At 39.4% G+C, this 14,570-nt stretch overlaps 1 protein-coding gene across 1 annotated transcript in view; it reads right to left on the reverse strand.

Annotated features, from left to right (window-relative positions):
• The window catches only part of lmo1 (LIM domain only 1), a 29,887-nt gene extending 15,663 nt beyond the window's left edge, over positions 1–14,224 (reverse strand). Inside the window, exon 1 of the mRNA XM_008405246.3 lies at positions 13,416–14,224. Within this exon, the coding sequence (XP_008403468.1) occupies positions 13,416–13,437 (22 nt within the window). The 5' untranslated portion in view covers positions 13,438–14,224. The remainder of the gene's footprint in view (positions 1–13,415) is intronic.
• Between the last annotated feature and the right edge of the window lie 346 nt (positions 14,225–14,570).

Here is a 14,570-nt window from a genome sequence, read left to right on the forward strand (position 1 = left end):
TTAATGAGGGAGAGCGCGCGTGTGCGTGCGTGTGTGTGTGCGTGCGTGTGTGTGTGTGTTTGATTCGGAGCTTGTGTTCAGGAAGAAGAAAAAAAAAAACGAGTAACTGCAATTCCCTCAAGGATCACAAAAATCTTTAATTTGCCTTTTATGACACCTAATTAGTTATTCTACTCAAAATCTTTGCTTTAAATAAGAGAACTAATTATATAAAAAGGTCGTTCCTGCACCTCCCGAGGAACAGCTCCTAATTGGCTGGGACCACCGCCCCACCACACATTCCTTTAACATATCGTGTGTGTTTTACATCAAGTTTGAAAAGGACAAAGCTTAACCTATCCTGGAGTTACCGAGTGCCGCTCACAGCCGCCGTTAGATGTTTAAAACCCTGCTCAGCATCATTAAAGTGACACTACAGTTTGTGTCTAATATGACCCAGGTTCTGTGTTTGCAGTTAGTCTGACATTTATTTCTACACACATACGTGCTGGGTTCTTTGCTCCTAAGTGTGGCAGAGATTTTTTTCCCTTTTTTTTTTTTGCACACTGCCTGAAGAGCCATCGCTGGGAACAAACATAAGTTTTATGTCTTCCCTGAAAAACAGCCTCTGGAAAACAGGAATGTAGCAAGCAGGAGCTAAAACCTACTAAACAAAAAGCAGTGACAGGAAAGAAAGTGATTGTGTAAAATAAATGTCTTTTCAATTCCCTTAATGCCATGAGACATTTTCTTGCACCTGTCACCACTCCAGGCGCTCTGCGTAATGCTGAAGTAGAACAGAACCTCAAATTCCTGGCAACTCCCAGAAAGCAGAAAAAAACAAAAAAAAAAACAACAAAACCAAGTTGCATTATGAAAGGAAAAAGCAGACGAAGAGGCAGCCTCCACTTAATCCATTCCATTTAACAGATACAAGTGCCACTGACCTTCCGGTGTCATTTGATGTCACCAAAAGCATGCCTCTCCACATCACAATTTGCTCCTCCAACACAGGGATGCATTTTGCCCCTCAAAGTGGAGAGACAGCACTTGCCCTGCCAAATATCCTTCCTGAGGGGGGAATTTAATTTGCCATTAGTGCTGTGTGTAAAGCCCTGTCATCTCTCTCTTTCTTTAAGATTACATCTTCAAAGAATATGTGCAGTTAGTTTTACTCAGCCCAAGCGGCCTGTCAGACCATGTATTTCCATTATAGATAGCATCCGATTTCTCTTACCCTATTTACACTTCCATTTTTGCAGTTATCAGAAAAACCAAATCAGTCCAGTAGGCTTTTTGTATATATTGGAAGTTTTTAAGAGAAAATACACAGCATAGATCATTCAAGGAAATGTTTGGAAAATGAAAAAAATTGCAGTTATTGCAGCGATTTTGCACGAGTAAAAAGACTCAAAGCTGCATTTTTGTGTCATCCTTGTAAGAATACTTGGCTCCAGTGTTTAAAACAAGTACGCGTTTACCTACATGTTACAATCATGTACACACAGATTTCCCGTGTATCATGAGAGAACAATCAACTACCTGTCTGTCGGTTGTTTAATCTGAAGGAAGACTGGTTACTGCTTCAACATCTGCTCCTTCATTGACGACGATCATCACATTGCTTGTGAAATTCTGCTGCTGTGCCTCAAAAGTTAAAGAAACATCAGAACCAATTCATCACCAACAGTTTATGCAATACACTGCAGGTTTTATGGGGTTTATGAATAATTTATGGTGTTTATCAGAACCCAATGTCCCTTTTGTCAATGCAACAAGTCATCTTGACCTTTAACGGCAGAACAAAGAGTTACATCTGCTTCTGCGTTTCATTATGATTAGTTAAAAGCTCTGACTCCATGGTGTGACGCCTACTCTGCAGGTTCATTGGGAGGTAAAGGATCTTACAAAAACTGTTCAACCCTCCTGACAAATTAGGAGGGAGGTGGAAGTTGGCCCTGGGTGGCCCTTTCTCTGAAGGACCCCTCATAATTTGCAACCCCCAGCTGCACTGAATGAGACGGGGTTAGCCACTATAGTGGTAAGCACAAAAACCTAGATCTGCGGGAAAATTGGCTACCACCTCACTTAATGATGCATTTATCTAGAGCACTTGCACTTCTCATTATTGTCATCATTATCTTCATCAGTGTCAACTATTAATTGAAATGAGTGCTGCACAAAAGAAATATCACAATAGCTCTATAAACTAGAAACTCTACAAAACCAAACCAACATTAGTCATTATATTGAGGAACTTTGTAAAAGTTTTGAACAATAATTAAAACATTCAAATGTTTTCTAAACATCTGTTTAGACGAGTCTTCTCTTAACTGGCTCAAGGCAGAAAAATATAACTTAAAAGACTAACACAAGGTGGTGTAATGGACTAAGTTGCTTGTTATTCATGTGGTTCTTCTTGGTCACTTCAAATGAATGACGAGTCAGATGCATGAGGAGGACTGACGTAGAAAAACAAGGAATTGGCTCCTGAGTTACAGGATGTTAGGTAAATAAAACTGAGTTTTTCTGTACTCCTAAATCATTTTGTAATGGATAACATTAGCTCTGCTTAAGATCAGAGTAATAATCAATGTCCATAAAAGCAATGCTTTTGCAAAATTCTAATACCATTTGACTCAAAAATTATATAAATACACAGAGCGTATTCCTGGCCTATTCCAATTTTCAGTTTCCTTTAATGTCTGAACTGCCAACTCTGATTTAGATTTTTCATTAGGATTGTAAGGTATTGAATAGGAAGAAAATGTTCTTTCATATTGAGATTAACTTTAAATCCAACTGAAAATTAAATAATTACAAGATCAACTCGATTTATTCATCAACGCTCATCCAACGCCATCTAATTTTTATGAAATTCTGGAGAAAAAAATACATCTAGGCACATGCTTTTGGTTAACGCATTAATCAGAGAAAGTAGTGATTCTTAGTTTTGATTTAGTGAAAACTAATAGAGAAGCAAATGAAAAGTAACAAAAAAAATCTGATTTTTGATCTACAAATAATCTATGATTAAAAAAATGTGAATCAATTTTCTGGTACAACTGATTAAGGCATCCACATATTATTATATTATATTCTACTATAATACTCATTGCTGTATAGAATGGCAAAAACGTTCTCTGTTTTTGCTCTACTACTATAACTCTAATCGGCCCTCATGAGATTACAGCCTTCAGGCGCCGATTTACTCGAGTCCTTTGTGTTTCAGCCACCACTGTAAGTGCTGTGGCCATGGCAATCCCAAATAAAATGTTGTCCCGGGGCCAAGGTGTCGGCCACTATGGTTAATAGAGATCTGATGCAGATGTCTCGCTATTGTATGCGGAAATCAGTTTCCAAAATCTCTGCAATTCAACCAAAGACATGTTTTTTAGTCTGCAAGACAAAAATACAAGACATCTGGTAATAATATCAGCTGGAATACACATGTCAGCTGAAAGCAGCCTGATGAGAATGTTCTCTGCGATAAACAAAGACCACTGATTCGTGTTCCTGTCGTTAGCTGGAGCATATGGAAGGAGTAAAGGAAAAGCTATGCATGAGCACAGAAAGAGACACATGCATACACTCTTCCCTTCAAAGTAGGTAGTTTCTTACAAAAGCCCAAGTCAATATTACATTTCAAGCTGACTGTGTTCCCCTTATAATTTGGTGTAAGAGCCTTCTTTATTACTGTACAGCATGCTGCTTTTCCAGATGGTTGTGTATGAATGCTGGGGTCTGTGAGGTGATTTCTGAGACTGTATGCCCGCTATGATTATGACATAATTAACACCCACAGTAAGTGGGAGAGAAAGCAGACAGAAATGGTGCAGGGGGACTGTTCATTAACAAGATGCACTCTCTCAAACTTTGCAGCTTGCTGTGGCTAATAAGCCTCGCTGAAACGAAGCCCAGCCGTCCCTTGCATTGACCCTGGCACCGGCCGGGATAAGGGAGGGTTTTGTCTCCTGGAATAATTGCTCTTTTCACATGTTACAAGTGTCCTGACCCCCACGGTCGGCAGCCACTTTCCCTACCATAATTACTCCTGATCCGCTCCAAATGAGTCAGCCACATTAGGACTGCAATAACACTGGCCGGGCTTCAAGCGCGGCACGGGGAGTCTCAGCAGAGCGGCCCAGAACAGGACTGCCTTTTCTCCCAGCCCACGGTCATTTCCATCACGTCAGAGGTGCATTTCTTACACTTCAAGTCAGCATGAAGGCCCTGGGCCCTTTTTTTTTTTTTTTCCTTTTCTGGGGCTTACAGACGGCATTGTTAGCTCCTGGTGCGCACTGCTCTCTGCGGTTTGGCTACAGACTTCATCCCAATTAACGGAAAACTTCATTAGGGTGTTTTTCCACACTTTTCAGCCCCCTATTATTTTTAATTTATTCACTTGGGGTTAATTAAAAGAAATGTATCACGGAGATATGCAACAGCTTTCTAATTAAATTCATTGCTCCTGTTTTTTTAAGACATGAAACTGGCAGAGATTCCAAATTATTACAGAAGGCAACGTGTTCCAGCACTTGGTTGCTCAGTAGTAGGTTACAGTGGGAGCTCTGCAAGGTAAGCTGTCAACAGCGAAGCTTGAGTTAAAAGGAGCGAGATGGGGGCAAAGAAAATGAGGTAATAAGATGAATGAGGAGGAGGAGACGGGACACAAAACATTTGTGATTTTTATCATGCAGTTTTACCACGAATAAACCCACGAGAGCTCTTACAGCAAAGGAAGATTGTCAGAGTGCTGGCAGAGCAAAAAGATTTGTTCCAGCCAATCATCAGTGGAGGTGCTTCAGGGCTTTCATTCTTGCTAATGCACGGTATCTACATTAAAAAACTGATTTTTGCCATTATTTTGGTCAACAGCAGCTATCATTTACCAGAAGAAAATGCTAAAATAAATTTGTATCCTTAACTCCCAGCCAGAATTTAAAAAATAATAATTTCCTTTATTCTGAAACCACTTACTCTGCTTTGTCTTTGTAAACTTTTCTTGAGGGGAGAGGTAATCACATCTGCCACCCTCTGAATCCATGAGAAAATAAAAAAATAAATCTAAAACCATTAGACCTGTCACAGCCACTTTCCTGCCGTCCAGAACAAAATGCACCAACACTTTTTACTCCACATTAAAAATGCATTGAGAAAGGAATAAATGCAGCCCCTCTAAAAGTTTGTCACTCATGAGGTCAGGAAGTGATGTACAAAATCCTTCCCACTCCCCAGCAATTACCATGCACTTATTATTTCAAAGGATATGCCAGGAGACAGGTGTGCCATTCAGGGTCCTCAGCATGTTGGAAAATGGAGGGGAAGGAAGAACACCATACTGTGATGCACTGTGTGAGCTTCTTTAATCGTGAATAATGCAAATTCCCCACAGGGGGCAGTTATTTGGCAGCGCGTCATTCAAGCATCCCACTCCCACAGCTGATGGGGTAAATAATGAGGGTGGCTGGGTGGGTGCACAGTTAGAGAGAAGGGCCTTTATGAACAATCTATGTTATGCTCTGTTTCCTGTTGTTCCACTAACTCAAAGAAACGTCATTCATGGCATTCAAAATGCAATTATGACTATGGTTTTATATCTTTAATTACAAGAAATGACTCTACTTTTTTTTTTTTCTCCTCTTGGAGTAATTCTTGTTATGGGTCAAACTCTAACGGTAATTCAGCCATAAAAATCTGGTGTAATGAATTGGAATAAAATGAAAAGTAGAGAGAACCGGATGGAGGAAGAGCAGCTGAATGTCCATGAAACAAGTTTAAAGTTCACATTAAGTTCAGTGGGAATGTGTGCGGATGGCATCACCCACTCAAATTATTAGCAACAAACACCCCACTTAATCGCTGATGAAATCTTCAACTTCAATGATCGCAACCTCATCTATTAGACCTCAGGGACATTGAGAAACCTGGTTTAAACACAGGTTTTAATTAGCTATTTAAGATTTTATTTACTGAAGGTCATGCTAGGAGAGGTTATTCCACTGCAATTTGGATCTTATTTATGAAAAGGGACTCCGGGCTTTTCTATTTACCACCCAGATAACTGATTAGACCTCAAGAATCTCGTAAAGCTTCGTCTTGCTTTTAATTCTTGTGGTTGAAAGAGTGAAACGGCTTAAAGGAGATTTTAATTTGCTGTTTATGGTGTACATGAATAAATTAATTAGATTTTTAATTACAAATGATCAAGTGAGGATAAAAATACAACTTATACATCTCTTGCTTATGGCTAAGTGTAATTACACTGACCTGCATCTCAAGCTGCTCAGGTAAGGATAAGTAAAGATGACTATATTAAATTGATTAAATTGGTTTTAAAAGAAAAGTACATATTTGACCTGCAGGAATCTGAGCACAGCATTACTCATTTGTCCAGAGTGAGATTGTGGCACTTTCAGTCTCACTAGCAACCCCTGGAGGTTGTCGGCTCCTTACACACACTAAAACAAAGTGCTGCTGCTCAGCTAACACTGTCATACTGTGAGATATTTACCATCACAACAGACGGAAGCAAACAGAAAACAAGGATGGGGAATTTTGAAAACACAGTAGTTGCACAGGGGAGGGTTTCTGAGACCAGATTCTGAACACGACAGAGCAAAATGTATTCTCTGTCAATGTTTCTAAAGAATCTACAGAGATTTAACTTTGCTTATCTGCAGGTGACATTTCATTAGTTCTCACAGGCGTGTCAGTCAAACTACTGACCACCTGCATGTAATTTACTGGTGCATAAACGTTTATAAAGCTTGTTCTGACTATTCTTTTGTTTGGATGATCAATGAATCAAAAATTTGTGTAGTGCAATTTGATGAATGAGATGCTTAAAGTCCATCAATGTGAAGTTAGACCAAGCAATTATGAACCCCAGATATGACCGTGAGGGATTTTACCCCGACATCCTGTAACTATGTTTGAGACTCCTATTTGAAAGCAAGACGAGAAGTTTTTGAAGCAGTCAACTGATAAAGGTGGCAGATTAAACAAGTCGACAACATTGGATTACCTAAGTGCTAAGAAGTATCAACTCATTTTGAACAGTGAGTTCAAAATGTTACCATTTTGAACAGTGAATGATTTGTAAACACAGTCAGAACATAGCAACTGGCTAACTGTTAGCAGTTCACCACAACAAAGCTGACATCGCCTTCCTCTAAAGCAGCGGTGTCCAAAGTCGGTCCTTAAGTCCTGGTCTCCTGAATGGCTTAGGTCTCTCTCCCTGGTTCACTATCCCTGAATCAAAAGATAGTTCATTAGCAAGCCTCTGAATAAGTTTAAAATCAGATCTGTTGGAGCAGAGGCACTTCTAAAACTGACAGGACAGCAGCTATCAACGACTGGAGCTGCATGAAGGGGCTGACGCTCTGTTTTTATGGTTTCTATGATGTATTCATTCACCTCTGTTTCTAAAGTTGATGTATTTAGTGGCTATGCAACAGAAGTCTACTACTATTAATATTGTTCATATTTTGTGTACATTTTAAACATGCATTTATTGCTGCTTGATTCACCTTTGAGTTTGTTGGCCAGCTAGGTAAAACTAGCTAAAAATCGCTCAGAACCCATGCTTGCTAAAAAAATAAACAGCTTAATTCAAATCTGCACATTGTCAGAAGGTTGGCATGCTCAGCTGTGAGAAATTTAAAACTAACTTTTTAATAAAGCTTGAGGCCAAAATGTATTATGGAAAATCCTGCAATGTGTAAAGGGCATTGCATATCGGCAAAAGCTGCATAGGATTGCGATGCAGTTTTTGTTGTGCATCTAATGATGGCCATATTGGATGCGTCATGCTGAAGTGTGCCAAAACAAGACAGATTGCAATTCTCTGAATTTAAGCCAGAATAATTTATTTATACCAGTGGGTGGCATAGTGTACCTTAAGAAACTCAAATAAATTACAACTGCAAAAACAAATCATACTGTGAAATATTCAGTATGTAAAATCTTAATAAAAATCTAATTAGTGGCCTGAATGTCTTCTTTAAATTAAACTGAATGTATCATCAGAATAGCTAATCTTAGTGGAGGAATTGATTGTCAGGAAAAAATTATTTTTTGTTATTGTCCTTGTTATTGACAGGATTTTGAGCCGGTCATATATCTCTGGATATTAGTCAATCTGATATGGGATGCGGTATGAAATGGCATTAAGATTTATGTTCTGTTCAAGAGAAAATTACTGGTTTGAAAAGTCAGCTGTTTCATAGAAAAACAAATGGGGGATAGCAAAAAACGTTAAGGTGAAAAAGAAAGATTAGCCATGGATAAAATGATAACTGTTAGTTTTTTGAAAATTAATGCAGTTTTGTATTGGTTAACTTCCTGTTTTTATTTTGATTTCTTGTTGTTGGCTTTAGCAATCAAAATGTAGAACTACAACACCATTTTTTTGTAACTATAAAATCGATAAGTAGGTAATAAAACGTCATGTCATTGAAACATTAACAATATCTCAATGTCATATTTTACAAATATCACACAGTGTCGTTACACATGAACTAGAACAGTCCATCTATAAGGATTTTAAACTGCTATAAACATTTATTGCACTTGTGAAAATGGAAAAAAAAATTAGTGGTAAACTTTTTTAAATAACCTAGTTTTGACACCTCAATGTACAAAAAATACTTTGTAAAATATATATAAAATGGACTCAATCTTACCAAAAACAAACGTTGCACAAGAGAGAAGACTGCTATACTTCCACCGTGTGTCTAATTCAAGCAAAATACTTCAACAAAAACCTGGATAATAACAGGCTGTCTGGTTCTCTTTTGCGGTTTCACAAATCTTTTCGGCAACGAAGAGAACGCCTACTCAAACATGCCAGCCTAAATGTTGGTGGTACTTGAAACACTTATACTGTATCATAAGTGAACACCTAGGCTTTTGTTACCAAAGGCTTATGTTTATCACAACTTATCATAGGCCTGCTTTTGTAAAAATATCCGTTGCTAGATTTCAAAACGTATTGTTTTCTGAAGATCGACATTCACTTTCTACCATTTCCCTCAAAACAAAAATTTCCACAGGCGCCTTTCAAGGTGTCATACCTGATATTTGTGAATCTAAAACATGTCAGTTCAAGTTTTCAAACTGTATAAACTCCACGACTTTTCTTGGCCATTGTTTAAAAAGCAAATCCATACTATGCACAAAATCACTAAAGAAGATACTGATTTCTTTGAGAAATTATTTCTTCTCAGGGCAAAGAAGATTTAGGATCCAGTTTAGATATGAATTATGCTCTTATTGCACCATTTGAGAAACATGTCTCAGCTACTGAGGAATCGTTGCTGATTAAAGTGTAGTTTAAGAATCAGCTCAACGTATCACCTCAGTAACTTTGCAACAGGTCATCCCTCTTTCTCATGCTTTCTTTTTCTTCGCCTGTGATGACAGGGGAAAAAAAAATCTCTCTCACAGAGTGAAGAGTAACCTTAACAGAGTAGATCATAACTCCCAGTCAGAGCAGAAGGCAGTCGATAAATAACTTAACAGCGTGTAACAAAAAGATGGAGAAATGTTGAAGGAGATGTGTACATGTATATTTGTAGAAGCATCACTCTGTGTATTCTACTTATTTTTTTTACACGTTGACAAGAGTGTTGTCAAACATAACTCATGCGTCAGCTTTACAGTGACAGGTAGCTGTCAGACCTTCTTCCAATGGATTCTAGCAGAGCAGTAACTAACTATATATAAACATTTGCTTACGCCTGTCAGGATGTAATGTGACTAATGTTCTTAATTTCTCACGATTTCTACTACTTATATGTTCTTTCACGCGATGTCCAAACTTCATCTATATTTAAAAATATCCTTTGGCGTGAATAAAAACAGTAGGCCAGATTATAGTAAGATCCAGCAGCGATGATCTGCTCTCCGCCACCTGTGTTGCAGCCACACATCTTGTTGCTGGAAATCTGTATATTATAACATGACCAGCATGTGGCTTCTGGCAGTAATAAAAGAGATGCTCTTGCAGCTCAAGAATGCATAATTGAGTTTGTGCACAACGCTGATGAGTGCGGCCATTTACATCCAAGGCAGGTGGGTGCGCACACTAAAACGTGTCTCTCAAGTCTCAATTCGGTCCCTTTGAATTCCACTTTAGATCACGGAAATGATACGGATCCGCCGCACTCGTAAAATGTGAAACGATCAGGGCTGATAGGGATCTAGAGGTTTAGTAGTGACGAGATGAAATTGTCTCTAGTGAGAATTCTGCAATTGTGAGATATCAGACTCAGATTAGATTAAATTAAACACTCAGGGCTGAAAATGGTATTAATGTGGTTTTGTAGGACATTATTCTCCTGAGCTTAGCTAGAATGAACAGCCGGAGCAGCTTTAGGGTGACCTGACAGCATGCATTGGTAGCAGTCAATCCATTGCATGTATTTCTATCAATTATGTAGATTTAGCTAAATGTAATGCAATGGATATAAGAAATCTGCACAGATTAAATTTAGAACCATTTTTAAAAAAAATCTGTGTTACTCTAAAATTACAGTAGAGCAAATTGACATTGTTACATTTAAAAATAAAATAATAAAAAAATATATATATAGCTCCTGACTTTAAAAAAAATCAAACAAAGCTGTGTGTTTTTAATACTGTTCAAGGCCTACAGCAGAAAAATGAGACGTAATTTCACTGTTTGAAATGGGCAAGTTTAATTTTGAAGCCCGAGCGAACCAATAAGCTGAGAAAATGGCAAATAGAAAAGAGCAAATTGCATTCCTCTGTAAAAAAAAAAAAAAAAAAAAAAGTGAAAAAAAGACTTAAGGAACATATAAAAGTAATCTCCAGCTGGAAATTAGAAATCAACCCTCAGAAACTGAATAACAGAAAAGAAATATTACTGTCCACTTTCTAAATCAATATAACATCGCTACGAGACAGTATTGCCATGGCAACACTGGTAAAGAATGAAGCAATTCTTATTATTTCAAAATAAATATCGGAGCCTGAAGCCCGACTTTTATTACAACGGCCGACAGATTGCCAAGCCTGTATTCAGCTGAAGCATTGCTTTTCAATCACATGTGTTATGAATGTAGAAATTCCAGTGGACAGGATGATAACGGGATCTTAAATTAACCCACAAAGGTGACCAGAAACTTATCAGCAGCTGGAGGATTTTCCTTTTTGCTCCCTTCTCTAAGGGGAAATAAACTGGTTCTGTTAATATTCAGCAAAAATACGCCTTCAGCGTGCACCCACTTTCTTCTCCCATAGTTAAAAGAGAAAATGGCTGAGTTGCTTTTTTTTTCCTCTCCTTTCAAATTAGAGGCAAATTGGAGCCTGATATCACAGGGTGAAGTAAAATGTTGACACAGAATATTTTGGTACATGTGTTGCTATTCATTATCGACTATGGCCCGCATATTAGGTCATTTCAAAGAGCAGTGCTTGTTTTCCTTCTACAGTCATCCGTAGTGCTTAGTTCTCTCCAGAATTGTTTAAACTATAAGTTCATACTTTAATTACCCTTTAAAAGAGTGAATAGTTTGCAGTTTGCATGCATAAAAGACATTCAAAACGTCAAACGTCCCTAGCTTATGAAACGGCACATTGGCTCTACATAAGTTAATGTGAAACTGATGCATGTCTGCAGTTTTCAGTTCATGTATTGAGATCTGTTTTTCTTGGCCAGCAATAAACTATCAATCCAATTTCCTCTAAAAATGTCCCACAAAGTTGAATGTCTTATAATAGCTTCTGCAGCTCAAATTGTTGCAAATTTTGCTAAGTTTAAAACCAGACAAGCAGCAATAATACACTGAATCTGGCTAAAATTGCAGTTTTGAATACACCAGTAGAATACCCGGTGAGCTCTCTCTTGGAAAATACTGAAACCGGAACAGAAAAGTTATTTGTGTAAACATCAACCGATGTATGAAAAAAATCAATCAAGAGGCGCAGAGCCATCGCACACCTGGCCACCCAAAAACACCAACCCACGCCTTCCTCGCTGCACATGTGTATTTGTGCAGGCACTTAGAGGATACATTAGACAAGAAGGTTGAATTGACAACCCTATAACTTTAGAGCCAATAAACGCTAAGAGGGCACCACAGTGAAAGAGACCAGGGCCAGCCTGCTGTGTTGACAACCTGGCCAAAAAAAGAAAATATGCTCAAGCCCTGGGTTGTACCCAGCAAATAAAGGGTGAAGCTTTTAGGCAATGAGCAGCAGGTGATCTCAGCTTTTCTGCAAGTCCTAATGCTCCTAAAAGCCTCTCTCCCTGCTTCTGTAATTGGGCATCAGTAGTTAATGTAGTATTGACTGCATTACATGCTCCTGTGCATCCTTTCCCCACTAATGCCATTTGCATCACCTTGTACATTTACCATATTGCTTAGCCAATAACTGCTAAAAGCAATCCGAATCGTGAATCATATGGGAAACTTTTAGCAAGATGGACATCCGAAGAAGGGGCCAATTTACAGTTGAGTTAATTTGAGTACATTAGCACAACATAGCCTGAGCCAGACAGAGCAATTTATGTCTGCACCGCAATCCTTTTATTGGTTCTCAGATGTGTAAGTGTAAGGATGAAGCGCTAAGACAAATGAAATATCCATTTTCAATCATAAATAATGTGTTCCAAATGCATCCATTACTTTCATATGAGGCGGATAAACTTCAGTGTGCAGCAGAAATATACTGAGATGTGGTATATGGTCCATGAAGGCTGTCACTGTGTATACCAGCAGGTGGTCCATATTCACTCAATCCCTCTAAAGAGGTGCAGAATAAAGAGAGTTTTTTCCCCCCCTTTTCAGAACACATAAAAACCTTCAGTGAGGCTGCTGTGGATATCATGCTGAATAAATGAAAGTGCATCTGAGCATTTCATCCAAAATGGGACGTCATTAGAGGCAAGTTTGATTCAAATTAAAATTAATTAGACTGCCTCACCCATTAACCTGAATACATTGAAATAGATAAGTAATGCAAGAAGGCCTATTTCGATGGGAAGTGAGCGAACGTCGCACGGCGCTATCCATAATTTGCAATCAAGTTAAAAGCACTCCGCTGTCATCTCCCATCCCGTGTGATGTCAAAGGCTGCCTCGCCAACTTCACAGACGCAAAAAGCACTTAGAGGAGCAAAGAGGAGAGGAGAGTGTGTGGAGTGGTGTATACTGCCCTAAAAAGACGTAACACAACAAATGTGGTCTGAAATAAACACGCAACTCTTCCAAACTGAGCGGCAGTTTGGAGGTGGCAGTGTATTTGTGGAACTTTCGTGGAGAAATGTTTCCCTGCCAAGCAAATAAAAGACCGGAGCCCGTCGTGATTGAATGAGGTCGGGACCCGGGGAGACTTCAAACGCGTAAAAATGTCAGTAGTTTCCCCGGGTTATTATTATTGCATCCTGCTGCTGAGGATGTTACTCACCCTCCTCCTTGTCCAACACCATCGTCCTGAGGAACGAGGAGTCCTTCCCCGGGCGATCCGTCCTCGGCTCCAGCAGGCTGCACCGCTCCGTCTGCTCACCGCTTCTCCTGGAAATGGCTTTGAAACGCGCGGCTGACTCTACTAGACTACGCCTCGCTAAACCAAAAGAAGGTGGTAGAAAAAAAGGAGCGAGAAAACCTGGAAAGACGGATCGCTTTCTGCACCTCCTATCAATAATAATTCACACACGGAATGCGGCGATAAACACGACGAGAACCCCCTTTTAGGGCTGAACTGTAATGCAAATAAACACCGCTTCGGTTGCCCTTGATGAATTCCATGCGAAGGTAAAAAAAAAAATGGCAAAAAACAATGAAAAGCGGGATAAATTTAGAGTGTATCTGCGTAAAAGAGTGCACACACACGGACGTATCACACGCTCGGACTGAGAACCAGCTGAGCTCTCTCCTCTCGGTGTTAATGCTCTCCTTTTCGTCTTCTCATTTGCTCCGAAACAGCAACTATATATTCAAACAAATCCAATTGCGAATCTGACAACTGCTAAAAGCAAACTCGCGCCGCCTCTCTCCCAGTTTGTGTGCCGCGCTCTCGCCTCTCTGCCGCTGAATAAATGCGCGCAGTTTCCAGAGACCCTCGGATTCCCCTGTTAATTAAATCAATTCATTATGCTCAGATCTGATTAGCAGCCCTTCCCCCCCTCTTTGAATCAATTATTCAATACACAAACATAATTGCTTGTGCCAGAGGTGTCTAAGTATTAGCTTATTTAACTCCAAGGACACTAATTACCCCTAGGGCAAGGGAACTTTTCTCATTAATTCTGACAAAACACAAAAGCACAGCTAAGGGAAAGTGAGTGCGTGCACGGGCGCGCGCGTGCATGCGAGGCTGCCTGCCAGTCTGAATGCGCGTGATGGAAAGAGAGAGCGAGAGGGAGAGCACGTGCATGTGGAGGGGTTGTGTTAATGTGTGCGTAAGACCTGCGTGAAGCTGACACCCCACCCACGTCAAAAAATCCAGCAAATAGTCTGAATGGTTAGTGCTCCGTTTGTGCAGGTTTGTGCCGTTAAAATTTTCGTTTGTGCAGTTTTGGTTTCTGAGATATTAAACATTATTTTTTAGGTCATCTAGAGT

Source organism: Poecilia reticulata, chromosome 3 (genome assembly GCF_904066995.2).
Source record: "Poecilia reticulata chromosome 3, P_reticulata-male-v2, whole genome shotgun sequence".
Classification (NCBI taxonomy): domain Eukaryota; kingdom Metazoa; phylum Chordata; class Actinopteri; order Cyprinodontiformes; family Poeciliidae; genus Poecilia; species Poecilia reticulata.